The sequence below is a fragment of the Protomyctophum bolini genome, assembly GCF_963924005.1.
Source record: "Protomyctophum bolini genome assembly, chromosome: 15".
Taxonomy (NCBI): domain Eukaryota; kingdom Metazoa; phylum Chordata; class Actinopteri; order Myctophiformes; family Myctophidae; genus Protomyctophum; species Protomyctophum bolini.
In genome coordinates this window covers 34,357,279-34,385,225 of record NC_137876.1, presented here as the reverse complement: position 1 = coordinate 34,385,225, position 27,947 = coordinate 34,357,279, and the positions used below count along the sequence as shown (strand labels likewise).

General features: G+C 45.2%; 2 protein-coding genes across 2 annotated transcripts in view; one reads left to right on the top strand and one right to left on the bottom strand.

Moving 5' to 3' along the window:
* Positions 1-17,405, top strand: part of stag1a (STAG1 cohesin complex component a) — a 67,957-nt gene extending 50,552 nt beyond the window's left edge. Inside the window, exons 21-32 of the mRNA XM_080784751.1 lie at positions 1,281-1,373; positions 8,985-9,159; positions 9,521-9,660; positions 10,573-10,674; positions 11,075-11,223; positions 11,928-12,056; positions 12,285-12,496; positions 13,364-13,532; positions 13,992-14,108; positions 14,526-14,640; positions 14,970-15,050; positions 15,606-17,405. Of these exons, the coding sequence (XP_080640877.1) occupies positions 1,281-1,373; positions 8,985-9,159; positions 9,521-9,660; positions 10,573-10,674; positions 11,075-11,223; positions 11,928-12,056; positions 12,285-12,496; positions 13,364-13,532; positions 13,992-14,108; positions 14,526-14,640; positions 14,970-15,050; positions 15,606-15,629 (1,506 nt within the window). The 3' untranslated portion in view covers positions 15,630-17,405. The remainder of the gene's footprint in view (positions 1-1,280; positions 1,374-8,984; positions 9,160-9,520; positions 9,661-10,572; positions 10,675-11,074; positions 11,224-11,927; positions 12,057-12,284; positions 12,497-13,363; positions 13,533-13,991; positions 14,109-14,525; positions 14,641-14,969; positions 15,051-15,605) is intronic.
* A 1,579-nt stretch (positions 17,406-18,984) lies between these two features.
* Positions 18,985-27,001, bottom strand: pccb (propionyl-CoA carboxylase subunit beta). Its single transcript, XM_080783109.1, has 15 exons — positions 26,754-27,001; positions 24,803-24,922; positions 24,203-24,271; positions 24,037-24,093; positions 23,786-23,899; positions 23,379-23,489; positions 23,129-23,237; positions 22,875-22,995; positions 22,678-22,759; positions 22,326-22,449; positions 22,063-22,170; positions 21,852-21,952; positions 20,708-20,806; positions 20,511-20,610; positions 18,985-19,704 (listed from the first exon to the last, which is right to left on the bottom strand). Exons 1-15 carry the CDS (start codon positions 26,997-26,999, stop codon positions 19,583-19,585), a joined length of 1,683 nt encoding a protein of 560 aa, XP_080639235.1. The 5' UTR covers positions 27,000-27,001; the 3' UTR covers positions 18,985-19,582.
* Between the last annotated feature and the right edge of the window lie 946 nt (positions 27,002-27,947).

The window sequence follows — 27,947 nt, the reverse complement described above, 5'->3', positions numbered from 1 at the left end:
TTTGTCTGGTGTGGTTTGTTGAGTCTACCAGGAGGCTCTTGAAATCCCATGTTTCTGTGGTATGGAATGGCCAAAACGGTGATATAATTGATGTACAGAAAGCTTTACCGCTTTCAGCTGGCTAAACAGACACATGTCTTTGGTACTAAAAGTCCCAAGTCAGAGATTGAATTCAAAATATCATTCAGGACACACTGATAACATAACATCCAGCCCAGCTGTGATAATATTACCTCTATACTGCATCAGTTACAGCTGCAATAAGCCATTTTTGACCGCTAGAGGGCAGCAAGTAGTAACCTATCATAGTAAGTTAATAGGCGTGCTTTTTTTTTTTACATGCATAGTTTATCTGCTATTACTACTTTTAAATTTCCTGGAAATGCACAAGAAACATACATTTCATTGATAAAACGTACTGTTCTATAACATATTGATGTTCTGCATCATGATCAGTGTTCATTCTGCTCCTTTAAGGGTTCAGGGAGTTAAGGGCTCAAGTCAGGTGCAGTCCACATTGGCATTTTAGCCCATGTTTTTGTTTGTTTTTTCATTTGAAAATTGACCCGTCTAAAGTGAGTGGTACTGTACTGTACTGTACTGTACTGTACTGTACTGTACTGTACTGTACTGTACTGTACTGTACTGTTACAAGCCCTCCTCCCTGGCCTGTGTGTGTGTGTGTGTGTGTGTGTGTGTGTGTGTGTGTGTGTGTGTGTGTGTTAGGCAGTGCAACAGTGACACTTGGTGGTGAACAAACGCTATAACGCTATTTTCGTGCTCTGACACAGCCAGTGACAGACCCAGGGACCCAGCCACACACATAGCTGTCTATAGTTAGTGGTTGCACCAATCAAAAAGTGTTGAAGTGTGGAAGATCCAAATATTCTGTCGACAAGTTAAGATACCATTATATTAAACTTTGTATAGTGTTTTCATATGCTGTTCTCTGGGGCAACCACACATCTGTTTTTAAATCCCCCAAGTAAAACTCCATCATCATTAGTCAATGTAGCAGAGGCTCTCTGAGTCACTCGACGGAGCCAACTGGCAACAACAGAGACGTTATTGATTTCCCTCATTAAGTTAGGGCAAGCGCTTTAGGATTACAATCATTAACATTGTGGTTGTGTAATTTGGAATGATCCAGTTATCCAGTGCCACACTAAAGCATTTAGCCGGCATAAGTGAAAGTGTTTACAAATTGAATCTGCTAAATTGACATTGTGTGTGTGTGTGTGTGTGTGTGTGTGTGTGTGTGTGTGTGTGTGTGTGTGTAGGATGACCTGATTGCTCTCAGAAGAGTGGTGAAGTCATTCCTGGCTGTGTGCCAGCAGTGTCTGTCCAACGTCAACACTCCAGTTAAAGAACAGGTAACACATCACATCTGGTCTCAGCTGCTGTCATGTTTAAGGTCTCTGATCTTACCCTAGGTCAGTGGTTCCCAACCATTTTAGCTCGAAGACCTAAAAGAGAAATTCGATGTCTCCAAACATGTGAAAATAGCTGAATAGCTGACATACAGGCTCACAATGTTTCTATTTTCACTACTTCTTAAAAGTAGTACATTTTTTTAATGTATTTATGGAATTTCTTAGATTTTTCTAAAATGTATGAACCAAGGACAGCGAACCTGGAGTCTGACTTATGGATATTTGAAAATCCTCCTTTCAACTGCTTTGCATTGTGATTAGTTTTTAGTTAGTTGGGACGGTGGGGCGTTTTCTCCCACTTTCTGAGCAAATCGCTAACAGTAGTAGTAGTAGTAGGGTAAACGCAAGTTATCTATATAACTATGGTTCTATGAATACCGGATGACCGCCAGAGGCGGTGTTTTCAACACCTGGATATACATTGCGCGCACGCGCAGAGGTCGAATATTAATACCAAAAATGTCACTCGTGACCCCCTGTGGGCGTACCGATATAGGTGCCCAGTTCACAGGGTTCATCCTCATGAAATCTTTTCGTCGGGATTCCGAGTCACAATGAACTCTGGCGGTCATCCGGTATTCATAGAACCATAGTTATATAGATAACTTGCGTTCTATTACATACCTACTGACCGCCAGAGGCGGTGTTTTCAACACCTGGATGACTCATACCAACAAGGTCACGAGGAATCTGCGCTTACCGAGGTCGGTTTGCAGATCTAATAGACAGCCAAACATCCATCACCACAGGGTGAGGGAGAGTCCGGTTGGCTGGCTCTAGGCAAAAGCCCAAAACAGATGGAGACCATTTGGCTGCACTGCAGCACAGATGTCCACCCCCTGGTCCGGCATGTCAAAATGCATCTGGGGAGGCCTTGTGGCCTACTGAAGAAGTCTACCTCAACGCAACAACCAAAGTACCTCTAAGTGTTGCGTTAGTCTCTGTTGAATCAAGGCACAGCCCTTCCTGTGCCCTTCATCACAGACAGACGGCTATGCCGTGCCACAGAGTCCGGACAGGGCACAATAGGTAGGTACTAGAATGCTCCATGCCCGGCTGTGGAGCAAACTGAAAAGGATAGGCTAGCCAACTTGAAGGCGGAAAGTCCTTGAAGACATAAGAGGGATTGGCGAATGGTAAATACAGACCCATCGGCATCCCAGTCTCAGGCACCGGGCAGGGCATGAAGACAACCTACTCACTTCCGTAGAGTCGCAGTGAGGGCAAATGGTACTAGCAGATAGCCATTTGAGAACGGCCCTATCTAAGGGCTGGGGACAAAGTCCATCCCAACCTGGTAGAGTGGTACCTCGTACCAGATGGTAGGGGGGCGATTACTCGCCCCGTCAGCGTGGCTGATGGCATACCCACAATAAAGTGAGACCGGCGCTGTCCAGGGAGAGCGCAACCTTTATTATATGCAGGATGCACAAGAATGAAGTAGGGTTCGGACAATAGGCATGATTGTCAGTGGTCAATTTACGCCGCTGAAGGTGACCCGGGTGAGAAAGCACCCTCTCCCTAAACTGTGACAGGGGATTCTGTCTCTGTGGGGAGGCCAAAGCACGGCTGCAGTGGTAACCAAAAACAAACCTCTAGTCGCTATAGCCCGCCCAATATGAAAGACAAATTGAGGCGGAAACATGGAACCTCATACTTCCTGACCGGCATGGTAGCACTATACTACTGTGCGACTGCCTCTGCCTATCCTGTGAAGGATACAAGACACCAAAAGTGGCAGTGCAGAGAAGACTTACAAAGTCGCCTGGCCAGGGGTGGGCCAGAGTGTCCTGCCCTAACGGCCAGCGCCGGAAGGGAGAACTACAGTTGGCCACGCGCCAAGCGCTCAAGGCCAAAGACCCTGCTCTGCCGTACATATGCCGAGTGATCCGAAACATCGGATCCAAGAGGCTTAAATGGGAAGCATGTCCGCCACCTGGACTGTATACCCAACAAGAGCATTGCTATGAAACCGGCAAGATGAGGCAAGACCTCCTGCAGAGACTGACTGGATCGAGCGACCCCTTAATGGGTCGGAAGATCGACAGTTGACATGTGTTACGAACAAAGTCTAAACATCCCAAGGGCCAAGTCCACTGCACACTGGCTGTGTACATCACAGACACTGGCTGGAGGTGGTAGGCAGTAGAGCGAAGCACGCTCCTACTTAAATGCCTGTACATAACTGAAAACAGTAACCCAACCGTATCCACGGTGGTAGGCAGAATTCTGGGGTTTGAGGCCCAGAAATTATAGACAGGACATGTAAAAGGGTGCAATAAAGCAGCCCTAGAGAAGCAACTGTCTATGTCGCTTCGGTGTGCCCGACAACCAGAGGGAGTGGCTGGCAGCACTGTACTCATCCAGGACGAGACAGGTCAGTGGAAGCTGTCTGGCAGCCCCCCACTAACTCTAAGAGTTTAAGCAAGGCCATGCTTGCAGCCCATTCTCAATATGGCACCACCTGGAGCACATCCACTGTGCCCAGCATACATGACCAGAGGCAGCTGGTAGGTCTGAGATCGAGGATCAGGCGAAAACCACCACCATCAGTCACAACATGCATCAAGGAGAAACCTTCAGTTGAACCAAGCTGCTTGTTCAACGTGCACTATGCTGCAAGGTCTGTTGGGTAGCAGGCCCAAACATCCGGCCTGGAACGACAGGCAGAGTGTTAAGTGTCCCACTGTACTTCCCTGGAAGTGGGGCCTGTGAGAGGGAGTTGCCGAGACGCGACATACGAGCTGCTGTGTCGTAGCTCTTTGTCAGGAAGTCGTCCGTGACTCTGCACTGCGCTCGTGGACAACGAGCATCAGGCCTGAGGGCCTCGTCTGGGGACACTACCAGAGACGCAACGGTCTCACCGATTGGAGGCATGTGGTCCAAACCTAATGCGGCCGCACCCTCCATGGCCAACAAGGCCCTGCAGTCCCGTGGGACGTGGAGCTTGGACTTCGGGTCCCCCCACGACGACTGGAGTTCCCTTATGAAGTCTGCAGAGGGAGGCACACTGAAGGGCGCCAGCTGTTCAGTGCCCTTAAAAAAAGGCATTTTGAATTGGGGCTGTATTCCCAGAGGCGTCAAGCCCCAGCCGTGACAACGCCACCAGGATGGTCTGCCTGGTTAAAGAGACTTCGTCCCCAGGCATCCGAGCAGCATCCCCCTCTGACGCCAGAGAACTCGTCTCTGAGCAGTGGGGCGAATGTGCCCCCCCCTCGTCCTCTTCCTGGTCCTCAAGACTAGTGAAGAGGGAGTCAGAGGCTGTGATGGAAATGGCATCTTCATCTCGCCCTCTGACCTCCCTGGCATGACCATAGAGGTCATCTCCGCCCCGGCGCCGAGGCACTGAAGCCATTGTATCGGCGGTAGGGACACCAGGCTGCAGATTGAGCAGGAGGGCCTTAACCTGCGCAAATTCAGAGGCCAACGTGTCCACCTTGTGGGCCAAGGGGTCATCGCTGGTGACAGTGGCTTCTTTAACCACAGTGGCTACTTTGGGCTTCTTTGAGCCCTTGGCCCTTGCCCTCACACCCTTGCGCTTACGGGGATCACTCACTGGGCTCAAGGTGCGCATTGCTGAGCAAGCTGTGTTGCTAAAGAAATTCTCCACTGCAGCCAGCCTCACAACTCTTGCCGCATAGGGCATGCTGGCACAGTTGGTACAGGCCTCCTCTGTCAGTGCCTGTCTTAGATGGGCAATGCCGAGGCAGCCCGGGCACATATCATGGCCATCTTCCAGACTCAGTAAGGCTGAGCATTCAGTACAGATGCTGTCCATGATGGCAAGCGGCGGAGCGAGACACACTCTCAGTGCTTGTGTTAGGTGAAGCGGTGGAGCGAGACACACTCTCAGTGCTTATGTTAGGTGACGGTACGCCGTGACAGTTGCCAAGGCAGCGGAGCGAGGAACACTCTCTTAATGCCTATATGGGCACTACACCGAAACGGCACTGAATGAGTTATATTAATTAATTAAATAAATCAAATCAGCCCTCGGCGTTGAATGGGTTAACCAATACAACCAAAATATAACCACACTGTAGCAGCCCTTGCTGAAATACAGTGGCAGGCGGCAGAGCCAAGCCTATATTAAAGCCAAAATAGAACAGGGCAATTAATAAGAAATAAATCAATGCCTATTCAACTTTTAAACGGGACAGTAATCCAGTAAACTACAACGATAGAGGTGGAGCGAGGTCCACTCTCGTTGCTCACGTCAGCAGCACAAACACAGCACGCAAACGTGCGGCGCCGGTTTTAAACACGTTGACAAACAATAGTAGGACGTAATCAAAATACTATCCAGCTACGACAGCGGAGGAGCGAGGGACACTCTCGTTGCTACGTTAGCACAAACACACGTTGTCAAACAACAGTAGGAAGTAATCCATATACTATCCAGCTACAACGATAGCGGAGGAGCGAGGGACACTCTCGTTGCTACGTTAGCACAAACACACGTTGTCAACAACAGTAGAAAGTAATAAATATACTATCCAGCTACAACGAAGCGGTGGAGCGAGACACACTCTCAGCGTTTGTTAGATGACGCGGTGGAGCGAGACACACTCTCAGTGCTTGTGTTAGGTGACGGTACGTCGTGACAGTTGCCAAGGCAGCGGAGCGAGGAACACTCTCTTAATGCCTATATGGGCACAGTGTTTATACTAGATGAAGCGGTGGAGCGCTTATACTAGTCAATGGCACACCGTGACAGTAGTTCCCACGCTGAACCACGACAGCAGGCAGCGGAGCGAGGGACACTCTCTTAATGCCTATATGGGCACAGTGTTTATACTAGATGAAGCGGTGGAGCGAAACACACTCTCAGTGCTTATACTAGTCAATGGCACACCGTGACAGTAGTTTCCACGCTGAACGACGACAGCAGGCAGCGGAGCGAGGGACACTCTCTTAATGCCTATGTGGGCACTATGGCAGCCTTCACACTGAGACACAGTGGCAGGCCGCAGAGCGTAAAGCACTCTCAAAGCCTATATTAATGCCAATTAGTACAGGGCAATTAATAAGAATTTAAGTTAACTCAGCACTTGGCGTTGAATGAGTTAACCGGATACCACAAAGTATTCACACCAGCAGCCTTCACGCTGTAATACGGTGGGAGGCAGCAGAATGAAACACACTCTCAATGCCCGTGATAACACAGCCAAGCATCTGTACACAGTATGTCATTAGTACTATATCGACATGGCGAAGAGCGGGGATCACTCAAGCCTGTGTCAAATGCACAATATGATAGTGGCGGGGCGGAATATGCCCTCGGTGCTAGTGAAAAATGACCATCAGTACACAGTAAGTCCACAGTACTATGTATGGCGAAGAGCGAAGGCCACTCAAGCCAGTTCCAAGCACACAGTCTGACAGCAGTGGAGCGAAACCCAACCCCAGTGTCAGTGATAATGCAGCAAAAAGCATGGATCACTCAAGCTACAGTATCAAGTACATGACATATGTACTAGTCAATGTATTCTGCTGTCTTGCCCCCGAGGAGGATCAGGGCAGTCGCTGCAAAGCCAGCTAATGAGGACTAGTCCAAATGGGGATAAGCACAGCATTATTCCTATTGGTTATCAGTACATGTTATGCACATGTATAATGCTGAGGAAGGCCTTGCAAAAGGACATACAATGAGTAAGTTACCAATACTATGCAGGCGTAGTTTGATAACCACGCAATGGTAAAGCGATAGAAGCTTGAACCATTATATTAGTAATTGTACTGCCAAGCACAAACGGGTATTGCCCGAAAAGCAGCTGAGCGGATCACACTCAAGCTATGAGATACAAACACTATGCGTATCTCAGATAGCAGTATACACTCAAGTTGAGCTGTGACGTTAAGCACGCTACACACAGTGACAACATTGTCATATTCCTGCTTGATATAACGAGCAAAACAAACTAGCAAGTCAGCACTGAGCTGAGTTTACAACTTGACCTGCATTTTGAAAAAGTTTGCTCCTTAACCAGAAATCGTCTGGGGAGGAACGCTCATTAACGTCACGACCACACAAACCTCTTATTGGTAGGCATCGTTGCAAACGCAACCGAGCGCCACATATATGTGGTAGATTGCACATCTGCGACAGAGCGAACACACTCTTCTTGCAGAAAACATTGCTGTTGCTCATTTAGCATCGTGCGGCCATTCAACATGAGTATTGATTAATAATCAAATAAGCGCCGCCGCGGTCGCTGCCGAGACGAACCTGCGCGACCACAACAACAGCACCCCGAAGCATTAAGTTAGCTCTTGGTTAATAGTGAACAACTGAACACACACAACCGCTAACCCTTAATGCATTAGTCGGGAGGATGGACGGCCCCTGCCGCCACCGACAATTTGTAACAAATCATACAAGTTGGATTTCAGCGAGCAAACACTGACACCAACCCAATGTAACGCCAGACAGCAAAGCGAAGCTAACGCTGTAGCAGGCGCGCCCGCCGGGCAAGTAAAGTAACACAACTTACCTGTAGAAAACAAAATCCAACATAATAGTTGGACCAGGGAGCCCGGCGGGGAATTATCGCCGCCATGCAGCCTCTGGAGGACGCAAGGTGGCTCCTACCGAACGCACGGGGGGGATCCCCAGTCATGAAAAACAACAAACCACGCGTCTCTGGAGGGCACCAGGCAGCTCCAACCGTATTGGTTTCGAGACACAAAGCGTAGCTGTTTCAGTTTCAACGACCTGCGTCGAGAGCCCCTGTATGCAGCCTCGAAGGGCTAGCAGGAGCTCAAAATAAATCGACTTGCGAAGGCGAAAAGATGAAAGAGGATGAACCCTGTGAACTGGGCACCTATATCGGTACGCCCACAGGGGGTCACGAGTGACATTTTTGGTATTAATATTCGACCTCTGCGCGTGCGCGCGATGTATATCCAGGTGTTGAAAACACCGCCTCTGGCGGTCAGTAGGTATGTAATAGAACACAGGTTTTATAATTGATAGTAGGTTCCATTCCTTTCAGGCCAGACAGTCAGGGAACTGCTATTGCGTATGTTGGCTCATTGGAAAGGCTCTGCTACACAACCTAGAACAGAACCTTAATAGGTGTCATTGGTAACCTGTGTTTACCCTATTATTTCATGCCAATATGGATGCCTTGGGGGGGAAAAAAATGATTAATGTGAACTTCCTTGGCCAATGAAGTGATGTAGGTGATCCTGACAGCTGTTCTTAATTGTAGAAGTTGTATGCTCTTTTGTCTCCTCTCTGCTGTCTCACTAAAGCATAAATGTTTGGGAAAATAACCTTTTTAGAAAGAATATCCAACAAATGGCATAGGTTGTTTTTATAACGACAGTGATCATCGTTGTTGTTCCTATCTCTAGGCACTCGAGCTGTGCATGCAGATACGTGAATATATTGTTATTTTTCCCGCGTGCGCACACACACACACACACACACACACACACACACACACACACACACACACACACACACACACACACACACACACACACACACAAAAACACGCAAACATACACTCTGTAATCCTTGTTTTCCTTCGCCTCACTCTGTAGGCGTTCATGTTGCTGTGTGACCTGCTGATGATCTTCAGTCACCAGCTGGTGTCTGGGGGCCGAGAGGGCCTCCAGCCGCTGGTCTTCAACCCGGACAGTACGCTGCAGAATGAACTCCTCACCTTTGTCCTGGACCACGTCTTCATCGACCAGGATGACGAGAATCAGAGCATGGGTGAGAGAATGAATCGAATAGACTTGTGGTTCGTTTGTAGAATGGCAAATTTTGTTAGCTTGGTGCACAGATTATGTAATATCATGTCGTATTTCTACCCCTGGAGGAAAGCTTAGGCCAGAACATCCACAACCCAGATAAAGTCTGTAGTTTGATGCCTTTGGGACCAGGCTATTGCTAGCCTAGTTACGATAGTTTGGGACTCAGTTTACAGAGTCTGAGGGAGAGAGAGAGAGAAAGAAGCACCACATGAAAGAAAGTTAAGATATAGTTACAACTGGAATACAACAAAACTACAGTACGTTTCTTCTCTCTTCCCTCCTTTGACAATGTTCTTTCCCCTCCATCCTACTGTCTACAGAGGGAGACGAGGAGGATGAGGCCAATAAGATTGAGGCTCTTCACAAGAGGAGGAACTTACTGGCAGCCTTCAGTAAACTCATCATCTACGATATCGTGGACATGCCCGCTGCAGCAGACATCTTCAAGCACTACATGAAGGTGGCTGTCCTAGTCTTCTACTTACCACATCGTTTTTCTTTTTGTTTTCTCTTCTTTTTTATCCCACAATTTTGTAACCCATTTTTTCACCCAGTGTCAATTATCTAATGTAATCCTGTGCTCTACACTCCCTCCGCCAACCTGGGGAGAGCAACGGACTGACCTCATGCTTCTTTCAATGCATGAGGATTGCCATGGTGGCAATGGGGAGGCAGTTTAGAGACCAGGATTACTGCATGTTTTTGTGAGAGTACCTACCTACACGGGGGGGGGGGGGGTTCATGCCACATACCACAGGGTGCAGGTCTTTTTTCCGACAGCATATTGATCCGAAACCTCAATCCTAACCTAACCCTAACCGCAAGCACGGGAGCAGTGCATGTCGGACCATCGCTTTTTCGCATCGCAGCGAATGTCCCTCCGCTGCGGATCGGATCGTTGCCCCGTCGGCTAGAATGCTGTCGGAAAAAAGGCCGACTCCCCATACCACATTGTTTTTCAAATATTTATGATCGGCACCACTGAGCTGTTCACCAGTTTAAACCTGGCCTCACCTGGCCTCCCTATTTTGAGCATGTCATTATTGGAGACAGTTTTGGAAAAAAGAATTAGGACAATTCCAAAAGTAGTAATAACGGCGGATCAAAGTATAAAATCACACCCATGTGAAGTGAGCCCCTAGCGCCCCTAAAAAATAGGTTCAAGGACTTTCTTCTATTTGGGTGGTGTTACAGTCACTTTTACAGATCTGATTTATCTCGTCCCTGATTTATTGCTAATGACCACATTTCCCAGCAACTTTGGTTGAGCAGGCAGTAGAAGTAAACAAGCTTCAAAAGAGTTAGCCATCAGATGAAATGAGATGGAACAGTTGAACTGACAGGTCTCTCTTCTTTTCATACCTTCCTTCAGTATTATAACGACTATGGAGACATCATCAAGGAGACACTCAGTAAGACCAGACAGACAGACAAGATCCTGTGTGCCAAGACACTCATCCTCAGTCTGCAGCAGGTAAGGAGTGGACTGTACAGTGCTTGTGTAAACCAAGGTTATAATAGTTTGGGATTTTTCATTATATTTTAGTTTTAGTTAGTTTTGACAATTCTTTTTCTAATTTAGTTAGTTTTAGTTAGTTAGGTTTAGTAGTTTAAAAACTAAAACTAAGGGCATTCTGTCTATAATTTCATTTATTTTTAGTTAGTTTTGTACACAAGTTTTAGTTTTTTATCATAGTTTTGATTTAGTTCAGTTAACGAAATTGTTTGTAGTTGTTTTTGTTATTTCGTTAATTTACGTTAACTATGTAAACACAACTATGTGAGTCTTTTGACTCACTGTTCCAGTCGGTGTTTCATTGAGTGCATTCGCTCTTGAATGTGTGTGTGTGTGTGTGTGTGTGTGCGCGTGGTAGCTGTTCAACGAGCTGCTCCAGGACCAGGGTCCCACCCTGGACCGCACGTCGTCCCATGTCTCGGGCATCAAGGAGCTGGCCCGACGCTTCGCCCTCACCTTCGGCCTGGACCAGATTAAAACCAGGGAGGCCGTGGCCACGCTGCACAAGTAAGACCCGCTGGTGTGCTGGGGAAAAAGTAGCATTTATTGGTACAAAATCTACTCAAAGTGCCAAAAGTAAAAGTAGTCATTGTGCAGAATGTCCCATTTCACAAGTTTTCAAATGTATGAAAGTCTTTTGAAAGTAGCCAATGCGACGCATTGTGAGCTTGTGGATCGGCTATTTTCAAATGGCCGAATATTATAGGGCTGAAGTGTTTAATGTATGTTTTGTAATAATAATGAAAGTAACTAGTAACTAACGTTTTCAAATATTTGTAGAATGGAAGTAAAAGTATTGGCAATTAGAAATACTCAAGTATTTAGAAGCTAGAAGGTCCTGGGTTCGATTCCCGCTCGGGACGCTGTGGGTGCTGGCGGCGTGTTTCCTCCTCCGCGTCATCAGTGCCCATACCCAAGGCGGGGTTGGCGAAAGGGCCTTTCTGTGTGGAGTTTGCATGTTCTCCCCGTGTCCCCTAGGGTAGGTACCCTCACAAAAAAAAAAATACTCAAGTAAAGTGCAAATCCTTACTTAAGTACAGTACTTGAGCAAATATACTTACCGGTAGTTACTTTGCACCACTGCATGCGTGTGTGCGTGCGTGTGTGTCAGCAAACTGACTACACACAGGTCAGCTTTTGGTGCCCTCTTGAGAGTCCAATATTGAACTTTCTGTGTGTTTTTGCTCTCTACCTGATGTGGTCTTTTCCAGGGACGGAATAGAGTTTGCATTTAAGTACCAGAATCCCCGCGGTGGAGAGTACCCTCCCCTCAACCTGGCCTTCCTGGAGGTTCTCAGTGAATTCTCCTCCAAGCTACTGCGCCAGGATAAAAAGACAGTGTAAGTACCACAGCACTCTGGCCACTTTGTATAGCACGCATGTGTGTGTTAAGTGAGTGGCACGCTACGAGCTTGTAGGTCTGCTTGTATGTCTGTCGAAGAACGACTGACATAGAAACATAGCTTTTTCAGAAAACTGTCAGGATGTAGAAGACATTTCGTACAATCCAGCTCAGGCCTAAAACCCAAATAAATGTTTTATTGGCGGCGCGTCTGTCTCCTCCTCAGCCATTCGTACCTGGAGAAGTTCATGTCGGAGTCCATGTCGGAGCGGCGGGAGGACGTGTGGCTGCCGCTCATCTCCTACAGGAACAGTCTGCTGACGGGAGGAGACGACCAGGACCGCATGTCCGTCACCTCGGGCTCCAGCAGCAAGACGGGCTCCGTGCGCAGCAAGAAGGGCCGGACGCCGGCGCTACTACACAAGAAACGCATAGAGGGTATAGCAGGGAGACCATGCATCTATCTGTACGCTAGAAACTCAGAGAGGGTTGGATTATATTCATTCACGTGTACACATACTGTACATGCATGTATGCACACACACACACACACACACACACACACACATGCATACAGCTTTACCATTTAAAAACCCTATACTTACCGTAGTTGACAGGACTCCCCCAGGGCTCTATAGAGCGTCGCAGTCCCTCCCCCTTTCAGAACAACGAGTGGCCCAGGAAATGAAAACGCAATGCATTTCCCCATAGACAGTTCTTATTTAATTTATTTAAAGACCTTTTAAGCGTCGTACGAAGCCAACTCTTGTCGTGACAAATCATGACAACACACACAATATTTTGGACCAAACAAATAATTACAAAGAAGAAAAACAACAAAAAAAGTGTTGTAACCTGCCGTTTTTTTCTACTTTCTAATTCTTTGTTTGGCCCGAAGAATTGTGTGTGTTGTCATGATTTATCACGACAAGAGTTGGCTTCGTACGACGCTTAAAAGGTCTTTTAATAAATTAAATAAGAACTGCCTATGGGGAAATGCATTGCGTTTTCATTTCCTGGGCCACTTGTTGTTCTGAAAGGGGGAGGGCCTGCGACGCTCTATAGTAGGCTCTCTCCTCTTCTCAGTCTACAGTGCTCTACACAACTATATAGATTCAGAAATAGCAGGTCTACAAGCTCACAATGCTCACAACCCAAGAATAGGGTTAAAAGTTAATCCAAGGATGTAAATGACCACTAAAGGGTGCTAAAGGGTGCTATCAGATGCTGTTCTGGCATGTGGAGATATTGATTTCCCACTCATCTTCGTTGTTGCTGACGTGACATTTCTCTGTGTGTTTCCAGAGGAGAGTAGCGTGGAGGGCTCGTGGATGATGCGTAATGACACGCTACAGACACCGGGGGCGCTGCAGACTCCTCAGCTCACCTCCACCGTGCTCCGAGAGAACAGACCGGCAGAACACATGCCAGACCCCGACTCAGAGCCCGGATCAGAAAACGACTTTGTACACAAGTCAGTATAGTGCACATATACACATAATCACATACATACACATGAACTAGAACCTCCAGAAAAATGTGTTTGTGTTCGCATAATTTACCGCGTAATCAGCCAAATGGTGCAAATTATGCAGGGGTCTTTTTTTTCTTCTCAAAAAGGGCGCATAACTGTGCAAACACCCCGCATAATTTGCAACTAACAGCATATATCACTGCAAAATCTTTGTTTTGACAACTTCTCGCATATTCCTCATTTTTCACAACTTTTCGCATATTTTGGAACTTTTCGCATAAAAGAGATTGATGAAGGGCCTTCATTAGCTTTTTATTGAAACGCTTTGAAAATAATTTCATGGGTGTGATTATGTAATTTAATGATAATCAGCTGCAATTTTATTACTATCACCTGTTGTTTGCAGCGGGAACAGTGGGAATTTAGAGTAAAATACGATGTGTTGGATGTGCTGTGCAGTCCACAGATGCAGATGTCATGGCTGGGCCAGCAGAAAATGGAGGAGGTGAACCGGAAGGACCGCTCAGGGATGAACTACATCAAATCACGAAGCAACCAGGGGGTCAGACAGACTGTGTAAGTGTGTGTGTGTGTGTGTGTGTGTGTGTGTGTGTGTGTGTGTGTGTTTATGTTTACTTGGCTCAGTAAATTGCGATGTCTCTGGTTAGTGGTTCATGACCCTGATTAAAGAACTACAATCTTTAAACAATAATGTAGTTATGATGCATAAAATGCTGTACTTTCATGGAATTAATTAACACAGCACCTGGGGGGCAATGAACTCAACTTGATTTGTATAGCCCTCAATCACTGGTACTGTCTCGAGGCAAACCAAACAAACGGCCCGCTGTCCAATTGGACAAGGAACCTTGGTGGAAAAAGAAAAGGAAGAAACCTAGGGAACAACGATGGGGGACCCCCGCTGGCATGGCGGACAGGTGTGCAATAAATCAGTATGTAACATTCACATGTGTTTGTTCATCTGCTCTCCAGACGAGGGCTCATGGAGGATGACGCAGAGCCCATCTTTGAAGATGTGATGATGTCATCGCGAGGTCAACTGGAGGACATGAACGAGGAGTTTGAGGACACCATGGTCATTGACCTGGTCAGTGACATCACTTTTCCCACTCTCCATCAACCCCTGAAATAGTACGAAAGGAAGCCTGCTGTTGTGGCACTTTTAGTGCTTCAGCCAGTTCAGTATTCTATTCTGTACTTCCTCTCTACCTTGTGTTTCCTGCCTTTCTACACTGTAAAACTAAAACATCTTCACTTCAGTGTTAAGTCATTGAACTATATACTGTAGTGTACTATCATGGTTTTGTACTCGCACTTCGCCTCGTAACTCAACTAATAATCATGGTCCTTTGCAAGGACAAAAGCGACGCTCACTCATTCGCGCTGCTCACTATTTTTTACTTTTATCCTTCCCAGCCACCATCCAGGAACAGACGTGAGAGGGCGGAGCTGAGACCGGACTTCTTCGACTCTGCAGCGATGATTGAGGACGAGTCGGTGAGTGAAAGCAGATCTGGCAGGGAACCCCTGTGGTGTGAGAACAAGTATTTGGGCAGTGCTTTCCCACTTTGATGTATTGGTTGTTGTTTTTCTTCTTTTTTTGGAATGTAATCCAAACATCTGGGTGCACTGACAAACAAGACGGTACTCATAGAGGCTGACAATGTGGTACTGATGCAATTATAGCATTGCAGTTGCAGAGCATCCAAAATCCTAAGACTTATAAGACTTTATAAGAAACAGAACTTCAATGTACAGGATGTATTGTTATTCAAATATATTAAATGTATATCTTGATGAAAAGCATGTGTAGCACTGCATAATGCTGTTTGTAGTAACTGAAGTCACTTAATATCACTACACCAAACGGCAAACATCGGGGAAAACATTGTTTTCATGTACTGTGCATGTTTAGCCGTTTTGTTTACAAAACAAGCTACAAGTTCTGGGATTCAACGTATGGACAGAAAGGGTTATATTATATCTTACCTTATCCCTGAACTTATTTGCCATTTGTTGGTGTATGACATCCCCTTTGCTTTGTTATTCCAGGGATTCACCATGCCCATGTTCTGATCTGAGGTGGGTGGAAAGGCAGCATTCCTGACACCAGGGCCTGAGATGGGGGGGGGGGGGGGGGGGATTGGATTGTCTACTCTGAACCATCTGCCAATCAAACTTTTAAGACAAAGAACCCCCCATCAACATCAATGAAGAATCTCTTTATTTCACACCTGAGGGGGAGGACGATCGCAGAGCAGCAGATCAGCAACAGGACATGGGATCAGTCAGAATTTACCCCCTCGAGCTGATGGTCTCACTTCAGGCCAGCGAGAAGATCCAGTCCAGCACTCGGAAGAAGACCTTACCCCATTCTAAACCATGACTATCACAAACTGAGCGAGGGTCTCTTCCTTGTACGCCTTCCTCCAGCCCTTCTCTTCCTCCTTAGCCCATCCCTTCGGTTTAGCTCTGTTTAGCGATAGTTCCGATTAGCACTCGGGCTAATACCGCCGTTGGCCGAAGGGCACTTGCGTCCTGTTTTACAGTCCCCTGTTCCACAGATGTACAGTTGTTAGTTCCGCTTCCCCTCCTCCTTTACACAGCACAGAGCAGCGTAACGCACTGTACAGTACCCGTCCCCCCCGTCCCAACGACCCCTTGTTTGATGTCCCACTCACATCCGTCGGGTTTCGTTAAAGCCAGACAGGATTTCAATATTAAATGTTTTAAATCTTTGCTCTTATACCCCCCTCTGTTTGTTTTGTATCTGATTCCCTGTCTGTGGTGGTGGTGATGATAGTGGTGGTGTGTGACGTGTATACTGTGTTGGTTATGACGGTTGGATAGCTGTGTACACACACACACACACACACACACACACACACACACACCCTCAAAAGTGATTGGTTTTACACTGCTGTGGAGGAAGTGATGTAATTATTTTGTGCGTGACGTCAAAGAAAGTGTTGCCATTGGACAGTTGTGTGACACGGAGGTAGTGAGCCCAAACTTCAGACCTTTAGCCCCCCTCAGAACTCAGAAATACATACTGCACACATGCCACCAAATCACAGCTTTTTGACGTAAAAAGTTGGGGGTTGACGAAAAAAAGATAAACATATTTTGAATTCTGTAGCTTTAGTACAAAAGTTTTAAATCCAAGTGTGTTTTTTGTTTGTTTTTGTCTGATGTTTGTACAGCTCTTTCTTGAATATGTATCTCGTTGCCAAATTGTGGCCTACATACAGTATATACCGGTACCCTCCCTCCCCTCTGTAACTCATATCTAAAGGTTAGAGAAAGCCTAGACTGTTGCTATGGGATACCAGCTAAAGCGCTGTATGGTTCGATTGTAATCGTTTGACAGATTTGTTGCAGCCAACTAGGCTTGTTCAATAATGAGACCGCTGATGTTCCATGTCAAATCAATATTGTGTAAATCGCAAACCTACAAACACGGTTACGCGATCAAACAAACGCAGCCGCAGATTCATTGCCGACTTCATATCTGTTCATATCCAGTACAGCAGTGGATCTATATGGCTGTGTTGTGCGATTGGTCAATAGGTTTGTTTGTGTTCAACATTCAAGGTTCATGGATGGTTCAGGGTTCTTTGCGTCAGGTCATTTATGTCACAGTCACAACTGTAAGCTGGTTGGTCGGTCGGTCGGTCAAATCAATCATGCACAAGTTTTCCCATTGGCTGGTTTGACAGTCCTTCTGTAAATACGAGAGGCAATTGGCTCTTTACGTGGCGCAATTGACATAACCTGCCCTTAAATGCTCTAAAAGCCTGTTTTGTTTTTTTCTGTGAACTTAAATTCTTTTTAATAAAATTAATTCTGTAATCGAGTTGTGGACCACCAGAGTGTATTCAGCATATTTTACATGTTTACTTTTTTTTTTTTTTAAATAACATTAACTTTTTCAGAATCACAGTGCCAATGCCTGGACTCAACTTTGACAGCTTTCAGGTAAGGTTTCATTATCCACCAATATTTGTTCCCCAAATCTTAACTTGATCTACCAGTCATTATAAAAGATGAATATGTCAAGATTTTCAGTCTGATTAAAATTATTATTTCACAATTATATGCAGAGAAAAGCAATAGAACGAAAATAGGATGCAACTGGGACGTATCCTCAGTGATGTAGCCAAAGGTCGGGGTTTCGGGTCTCGCGAACATCATACCCTTTACTCGGGTGACCCAGCCGGGGTGATCAAGTCCCAACTTACATCCCATTAGCTACCCTCAATCAGACCCACCAGGGAAAGACCAGGGCCACACAACCCGTTGGTACCACTACTACTATGCCGGGACTGAGAGGTACAATTCTGGCATGTGGCGGGACTAGGCTCTGTGGGTTGACTCCTGTCCGGGCCCCTCCTACGTCTCACCAGGTCCACTCCTGCAGTACAGCGAGGACCTGTGCGTTGCACTAAAATGCTCTGTACAGTATAAATGTAAAAATGCACCATTTACCATTTTTAGGTGAATCTTAATAAGTGTTGCTTCTCATTGTGACACTTTATGAGCTTGTATATAATATATATTTTGCTTTTCTTTTTTGCTTTTTAATAGCGCTCAAGGGAACTTGAGTATCTCTTCCCGGCACTGCCTCTGTGGCAAAGCAAGCAATGGTCCACATCTTGATCTCTACGCCGGTGTGGAACTGCTTTCCTCTCATGTCCCACACCCCGTGACTTGGTGTGGCCACGGTGAGGTTCTGCAACGACAGTTCAGGGTTCATCTGCTGGGGCTGGCGGTGACACAGTACAGTACGGCACATAGGCCTACATGGAGACATGGTCAGCTGATTGGGTTAAAAAGATATTGGGCAGTGGAAATCAAAGCAGGTATGGACTGAAGATAAACAACTTTTTCAGTGATGAATGTAAACAGATTGTGTTTTAGCAAGCTGATGTAGTAATTAATTGAGAATTGAAGTTGAGCATAATGTTGCTCTGAAAGGGAATAGTTATAAGAGTGTAGAAGATATAGTACACTGAAGAAAACTAAATTGTCTGGATTATGAAAGTATTCACTCAAAAAGGATTCAAAACAGCATGCATGTAAACAAAGTATAAACCACAGACATTCCAAACAAACAAAGTCAGAGAGGACTGGTGTAGAGCTGAAGCAAAGCTAAAGAGATGATTATTTTTAACTATACAGTAGATGCAAAGATAAAGGGTTTCCTTCAGTAGGCAAATGCCGTTCAATGTTAACGGCTACATCAAACAGTTGATTGTAAAATCAACAAGGCCTTTCTGTGCTCCGATACAAAATGTCAACTTCAACAAAAAGAGAAAAGTGCAAAATGTGGCAGGCAAGCATGCTTCACTTTGTTATCAAGACTCATAACTCAGACTAATTTGCACACACAAAATGGTTAATCAGGATAACTAACAAAAAAGACAACTCGTCACTGGAAAACATTTTATTCATCTTTTAGAACTCAATTAAAAACTACAACAGGGCTGCTGCCTTCATAGAGGTAAAGAAAAGGGGTAACAATATAGAGATCAAAATATTTATTTTACAATAGCAGCGGACTGCCACTGAGAAAAGGCACAGTTCAAATGAGTGAGAATGGCATTTCTCTGACCTATACAGATTACATGTAACTCCCTGTCAAGACATGTCCATTTGATAATTATACTGAGATATATACAGTACTGTAGTTTTAAACAGACTGCACATGGGATATATTGACAATGTGTTTAATTTTAATAGACTGGTGTATTTTAACCATATATGAATTTATTTAATGGGCAGTACGAGCTCTCTCATAGCTTTCATAGTGAAGGTAGGTATACAGTACAAGTCAAGGAGAGGTCCAGAGCACTATGCATAGCATTTTCTAATTACTTTGTGATCATCTCGGTGGGACGTTTGGGGACATTCTAATAATAATTTGCTCTCTGGAGTGAGGACATAGAGTGTCACTGCCGTGGCAGCAGAGAAATGGAATACCCAATGATCCTTTTATTGAGTGTTCAGTGACTGGACATGGGTGTGTTTTAGAGGGGAATGTTGGCGTGCTTCTTCCAGGGGTTGACCTGTTTCTTGCTAGCCAGTACTGCCAGATCTCTGCAGATCCTCTTACGAGTGGTCGATGGCTCAATGATGTCATCCACGAAGCCTGAAACATGGACATCAACACTATGACTCAGAGGGTGGGCGACATGTGTCGTGCAATGTTTACTAAGACTCTTTATGGGTGATTTTCAAGGGGAATTAAGAGATTCTCCCCGTCTACTCATTTAACTCTGGGATGCAGTGTACGGATGTAACCAAATTAATTACATTTGTAGACTCGCAGACGACATACAAATCGGTAAATTAACATTCATTATACCGTGTTGAAACATTTCATTCTAAAATGAATGATCCATTTGAATTGACAACTTTATCAAATGATCACTGGTTACCATTACACCAGTCTATAAGAACCCTGATTACAAGGTGCGCAAGCATATACTATAGACCAGCAGTTCCCAAACCTTTTTGGCCACGCACCCCCTGTAACCTCCCAACCTAGCTGACGCACCCCGCCCCACATGGAAATCAAAATTGCATGAGCTATATAGAGACATACATTTTCTATTTATCCACATATAGGAACCTGAATATGGCATATATATGCAGCATAGGCTATATTCTGCATGTACTTGCATACTATGTTTAAAATAAAACCATAGCACCACCATTAGCCTTTTCATGTCAAGCACGCCCTAGTAGGCGCTCGCGCACCACAAGGGGTGCACGCACCACAGTTTTGGAACCACTGCTATAGACTATTAGTATTCTGTATTTCAGAAATATTGACTGAAAGTTTAGCTTTCATCTTTCCTCTGCCTCAAAATGGCTAAGGCCTATGTAATCTTCAAATGAAACTCCACTTGACAGTCGAGTACAAACAAGACAAGAGAGGGAGGTTAGGCTGACCTCTGACAGCGGCAGGGAAAGGGTTAGCAAACTTCTCCACATATTCAGCCTCCGCCTCCGCCTGGTTCTCCTTCCCTCTGAAGATGATCTGAACAGCACCCTGAGAGAGAAACGGACACATTCATGTCATGCACATTTATCAAAACAAATAAGACTAATCTAATCAGAGAGCTGGGGGAGATTGTCTGTGCGCGTACCTTGGCACCCATGACCGCAACCTCAGCACTGGGCCAGGCATAGTTTACGTCGCCTCTCAAGTGCTTAGAGCTCATGACGTCGTAAGCTCCTCCATATGCCTGGAAAACGTATACAGATCAAATACACATGCATAAAAGCCTACACACAAAAATATATACAGTATGAGCACATACATCAGTAGGAAGTTATCCCTTCTACTTTTTATTTTATATTTTGGGTTTTTTCTGCCTTTATGGGAGAGATATGGGGAATGACACGCAGCAAAGGTCATCGGGATCGGGAGTCGAACCTGTGACACGCTGTCAGCGGGTATTAGAGCCTAGGTGCCCAAGACGGCTACGCCAGCCGTCTGGGCCGGAAGTAATTAGCTCAGACTTGCTAACTCATGAGGGGGAAAAAGGGGTTACCGGTATTAAAGGGCAAGACTACTTTGGTAGTAGTCTCTCGAGACAGATTGTTGACTCACGTTTGTCAACTCACGTTGTCAATTAAAAGAGGGCACTGTTTCTCCTTTATTTGCCAATGGGTTCACAGATTGTTTTGGTAGGTTGGGTTGTTACCTTGCCATGATGTAACTCAAAGTGGACAAGAAATCAAAAATAATTCTCCTCATTGACTTTCATTCATTGTACAGTAACGGCTCTCAAAGTCACACTAAATTAACAAAGCTGATTCAGACAATATAGTTATATAGATTTAGAATCATCAATTTCTAATCAATAGAGCAATTATTTTTGACATGCACAGCTTTGTGTATGAGAACGGAATGTGCTCAGCTGATTTGCTGAGTATGATGATAAGAGCGCCCCTCACTTCACAAGAGTGTGATATATTATTTCTTGTCCACCTTTGGAGTTACCTCATGGCAACCCAAACCTCTACCAAAGTGGTTTTGCTCTTTAAATCTTGGCATGGCTTGATAATATACCGTGTTTATTTTTATTCAGATGGGTAAATTTCACAGAAAGGCAGCAAGCTTGCAGGTCTGAAAGCTGAGAGAGAGCGGGCCTAGTGAGGAACAGGAACAAGGCAATGGTGTTATATGATCCCACTCGAGCTGGTGCACACAATGGGGTTTTGCTGCATGAAATCTGAGTTGACAGTATGTTCTTTGACTTATTGCCACTTAAAAATCACACATACCTTCCTGGTGATGATGGTGATTTTAGGGACGGTGGCCTCTGCAAAAGCAAATAGGAGCTTGGCCCCATGTCTGATGATGCCTCCGTACTCCTGTGCAGTACCTGAGAATGAAACAGGCGCAAGGGAGGAGTGTGTGTGTGTGTGTGTGTGTGCGTGCGTGCGTGCGTGCACACAAGTGATGGAGAAATCACATGTGGAAGAGTGTGTTTACCTGGCAGGAACCCGGGCACATCCACAAAGGTGATAATGGGGATGTTGAAAGCATCACAGAAGCGCACAAAACGGGCTCCTTTCACTGAGGAGTTGATGTCCAAGCAGCCTGGAGATCAGAGCACAGAGATGAGACCGAGAAAAAGACTAGACTTCTATTAGACGTGACATAATAAAACATCTAATAGATAATAACAGCCAGTGATGCCGTTGCTCCCCTCTCATTCCCACCAACCACCTCTCTCTTCTCCACCCTCTACTCACCAGATGCCACTTTGGGCTGGTTGCCCACAATGCCCACCGTGCGTCCATTCATGCGAGCGAATCCCACCACAATGTTCTTTGCATAAGCGGGCATGATCTCAAAGAAGTTCCTTTCATCCACGATCTAAAGAAGGAGGACAAATTGTACAAACTGGCGACAAGTAGCATTGTATTGTGAGCTTGTAAATCTGCCACGGTCTATGACTTAACTGCAAACAATTTTCCAAACCATATCATGGTTTGCTAGATTTCTGAGGAAACCACTATATTCCACTTAACTTGCAAAGTCTTTTTTGTCAGTTGCGTTTTATGTGTGTGTGTGTGTGTGTGTGTGTGTGTGTGTGTGTCATACCGAATGGATGATATCCAGCATGTCATAGGCTTTAGTTGACTCTGAAGGGACAATGTTGTCCAGGGCAGGCACCAGACGTTCACTAGAAACAGGATGGGAGTGAATAGGTAAGAGATACAATTAGGTCAAAGGATAGATAAGTCAACAAACATCCATGCAAACAGGGAATTGGTTTATCAGGCTGTGTGAACGGAAACCTGGGGTCGTGGCACTCAGTGACAGGGGACGGGTCCTTGTTGCTAAGAGGCAGGAAGTTGAAGAAATCTCTTAGGTTGAGCAGAGCGTCAATGTCATTCTCAAACGCACGGTGGGCCACACCTGACAACAGGATTGCATTTTAAAATACTATTAACTATTAGCTCATTCCCACTCAGCACAACTTAAACAGGAGAAATCGCGTAAATCTTGGTTTGATTAAATAAAACTATGTTTCAAAAATGGAGGGACTGACCAGACACGGCAGTGTGAGTTTTGGATCCTCCCAGCTCCTCCTGGGTTACATCCTCATTGGTGACTGACTTCACAACGTCAGGCCCTGTGATGAACAAGTATGATGTGTCCTACACACACGCACGGGACACATACACACAACAAATGTATACTGGAGGATTTTACAGTGTTATTTAATGCTAGTAGATTCATTTCATGTACTAGCATTTATACAACACATCAAGGCTGCAGAATGCATCCAGTCATGATACCTTGACCATGAAGGTGAAGTCTGTCAGGGCAGGGGAGTAGACGGCCCCACCAGCACAGGGACCCATGATGAGGGAGATTTGAGGGACCACACCTGAAGCCATCACATTCCTCTGGAGACACAAGAGAATGACTGCCATTCATAAAGACATTTTGATGCTGAGAGAAAGATGATTTAGCCGTTTGTGTTACAAGTATAGTTTTATTATTTTAGTTCTCTTGTGCAGATGCAACCACTTTGATCTAGTTGCGTGGAAGTGGCAATGCTTCAAGCCACACAGATTCTGGTTTAGCAGACCATACAGAATGGGGCATGGCGATCTTGTAAGGTTACTGGTGAACAGCCATGATTTATAAATAAGACGGTGCTCTTTGCAAAGTTAACCTCCTCTTTGTTTGCTGTACCCACCAGGAAAATATCTGCATATCCAGCCAGAGACTCCACACCTTCCTGTATCCTAGCTCCTCCAGAGTCATTCAGTCCAATGATTGGAGCTCCCACCATCATGGCCTGGTCCATGATCTACCCAAGACAGATGAGGTTATAATGCATGCAAATCCAAAACGCCTTGGACCGTGAGGTAGGTATCACAGCCATAAAAAATTAACCACTTCCTCCAGCTGCATTACTGCATTGTCCCCACACGCCCACAGCCTTACCTTACAGACCTTCTGTGCATGAGCTCCGGAAAGACTGCCTCCAAATACTGTAAAGTCCTGAGAGAAATAATAAGTACAGAATAGAGGAAATGTTGATTTGAAATATAGATTTATTTTATTTTGTATTTCATGCTTTGCACTAATATTAATGATGTGCTGCCTGCACCTGACTGAAGACATAGACCAGCCTGCCGTTGATCCTTCCCTGTCCTGTCACAACGCTGTCACCTGGGAACTAGAAGAGGAGCATGTATGGTTACATCGCTCCTAATAATACATTTTAAAGCTTGGATTGATTTATGAAATTAGCCTCTGGGGAAGGATTTTTTTTTTGTGGCTTTATTTTTTTATAGAGGAGGGACAGACAGTAGGCCCACAGGAAACGGGGAGAGAGATGGGGGGTGGGCAAGGTGCCTGGACCGCTGAGCCACGGCCCAGGTCATTTTAGATTTTAGCTACCGGTATTCAAAAATAGCAGATATACTAATACAAGGCCACCGCGACACGTGTCTTCTCACTCCATGCCACGCTGCAAGCTTGTACTTTTTTGTGTTGAATCATTTTTAATTACAAAAAAAAAAAGGTTTTAGAACTACTGAATTAGAAGCCATTTGTAGAATCGGCCTCAGGTCTTAAGTGTATGCATGATTTATGGACAAATTAGTGAACAAACAACAACGTATTCACTGTGGTCCTTCAAGCAACAGATGGTATCGTTCATGTCCCCAGGTTAGATGAGAGATGGAACTTTCTGTGTTGTGTGTACCTTGTTACGGTCCTGCTCCATTCCAAAGTCCGAACAGCGATGCTCTACGAACATGTCATACTCTACAAAGGAGTCTGGATCCAGGAGTAGCTCCACTCGCTCCCTGGCTGTCAGCTTGCCCTGCAAGTTGCAACAGATACAGTAAACTCTTATATAACCATTATTCTTACATAATGAGCATAGTCAGTTGGATGGATTAATTATGTATGTGTATACAATATTTACTTATAAGTAAATATTTGACATTTAGACCTTTCTTGATAACTGTAAATGATGGGAGGTTGAACCGACATACACTAGAACGACTTGTTTTACACCTGTGATGTGACAATTAGTTGATGTTAAAAAAATAGTTGTCAGTGTACCCAGGCAACCTAGCCCCTCTCGGAACCCTACATAAAGCTTTTATGAAATTTGATTGTCGCTTTACGTAGGGTCCCTGGTCATGCTAAGATTTTCCAATGCGATTGTTGGAACGCGGATATAAACAAACTCAACCTTTCTTCGATCGGCGCGTTATTACCGCGCTTTTTATTGTGTTTGTTTATGAATGTGCGAACTATAAGTACCTTACATACCTCTGATAAAATCTCCTGTGTCGCGGAAGCCGTTAAGTATTTTTAATCCATGTTTGATTAAAAATGCGCTTTGATTTCTTCTTGTTTATTTACCGTTTATTGTACCGCCTCCCGATGTGCGGTTGGCTTTGCGGGCTACGTCCCTGCCTCTGATCTGCTCCGTCATAGCTGTAGCACCACTAGCTAGCCAGATAGGCGGTACAATGAGGTGTCAATAAACAAGGTAGGAAGAAGCGACATTTTTAATCAATCATGGATTAAAAATACTTAACGGCTTCCGCGACACAGGAGATGTGTCGGTATGGTATGTAAGGTACTTATAGTTCGCACATTCGTAAACCAACACAGGTAAAAATGGCGTAAAACCGCGCCGATCGACGTCTCCTTACGTGTTTACATTGTATTTGTGTGCGCGTAACTGGCGGCAGCCCAGCGCGAAACAGGACCCAATGGGTAAAGTAATCAAAGTGTCAGAAACTTTACTACATTCGGGTTCTGCTTGCGGGGCTACCAGGCAACTAGCCCAAATTCTTTGATTCTCGTAGAGGTTTTTTTCGATTCTGACGAATCTCTCTACGAGAGTCAAAACGCTAGCTCCGCCCCTAATGTCGGAAACGCAAACTGATGCCTTTAAATCACTCTTACCTTGTACAAATGCAAAATCTAAGCTGCTTTTCATGTTGCCCCACTTGTTTGTGATCTCTGCGGAAGCATATTAAACTCTGTCAATGCTTATTTTTCAATAAAAACGTTTTATAGTCAACTCTGTTTCTGAGTATTTATTTCACCCGCAGCCATCTTGCTTTTCTCTCCATTGTAAATACGGTAAACGGCGCAACAGAATTGTAAATGCGGTAAGCGGCGCAACAGAATATTGCCCGCGACCCTAGCGGCCAGGGTTCTCTTGCGCATTTACAATGGAGAGAAAAGCAAGATGGCTAAAATACCTTTTTTATTGAAAAATAAGCATTGACAGAGTTTAATATGCTTCCGCAGAGATCACAAACAAGTGGGGCAACATGAAAAGCAGCTTAGATTTTGCATTTGTACAAGGTAAGAGTGATTTAAAGGCATCAGTTTGCGTTTCCGACATTAGGGGCGGAGCTAGCGTTTTGACTCTCGTAGAGAGATTCGTCAGAATCGAAAAAAACCTCTACGAGAATCAAAAAATTTGGGCTACCAGGCAACCATGGTTACTGTCTGATACACCACTGCACTGCTCATGCAAAAGCTGCCAGCCTGCCAGCTATACACGCCTCCTACTGTCATTTGAGTGCTGGACTGCTGGTGGTATGTGAGGTCAGGTGGGTGTCAGGTATGTTAGTACAGTAGCAGGGGGGGGGGGGGGGGTCTCGTGTGTGTTCAGTGTTTACCTTCTTGTGCTGTGCATCAATCCTGTTCTGACCTCCCCCGACCAGCGCCGCCTTCCGTTTATTGTCGATCCTCTCCTGCACGGTGAGGGGGCTGGCGGCTGCATACCACCGGCGGCAGCTCGTCTGCGGCGGCCGCAGCGACGCGGTGACCACTGCACCATGTCTGACCTGTGCCAGACTCCTGAAAGATGCCCTCAGACCACTGATCAGCCCGCAGCTGCTTCGTGCCACCGTGAACGCCGCCATTGCTGTGTGTGAGCTAAGTTTGCGTGAGCAGCAGTGTTGCCATGTCCGCATATCATAAGCGACTTGTTTTAGGCTTATTTTTCTGTGATGTTGCATTTGGTAGTTGCGGTTCTTTGGGTTTGTTTCACTTTGCATCCGTCCAGCATCCGTCCAGCCAGCGGTTCTCATATGTTCATGTCATGGTCATGGACATGGACATGAACCCGCCAAATTAACATGTATTGTCCATAACCCCATCTGAAAATACCAGATTTGTCATTTGTGTTTGTGTTCCAAATACTGAATTTTATTTCAAGATTATTATTATTATTATTATTAGTAGTAGTAGTAGTAGTAGTAGTAGTAGTAGTAGTAGTAGTAGTAGTAGTAGTAGTAGTAGTAAAGCCGATATGTCTAGTATTCTACAATACGTATTAAAGTGCTCATAGGCCTATTTGCTTCTTTTGGGCTTGTTTTCCTAGACCTGGCAACACTGGTGGCTCTGGAGGAGGTGTCCGAGAGACAGAGGCTTCAACCAATCACAATGAGACGATTTCTGGAGTGGGCTTTCTTGTAGTTTACTGTTTTTGTATTCCAATGTCACTAGAGTGAACTACAGTTCCCAAGATCAAGATGTTATATCTAGGACAAATCAGAGATTAAACTGGGATTTAACAGATATCCTGTTTTAATATATCCTGGATCAGCGATTTACCGGTTTCATGAAAACGGGTTAATCTTCCCAGATTAATTTTTGACAGTTAACCTGGATGTTGAGACTTGATTCGGTTTCATGAAAGCAATGCCACACTAGTTACCATGGAAACTAATGCTGTGGATTTAGCCTGCTCCGGACCAGGCTAACAACCAGGTTTAACCTTTTCTCGCCCGCCTAGTGGCGAAAAATAAAACTTCTGGGAACTCAGATTAGGTTTAACCTAATCCTGATGTCTTTACTGTTCTTTAATC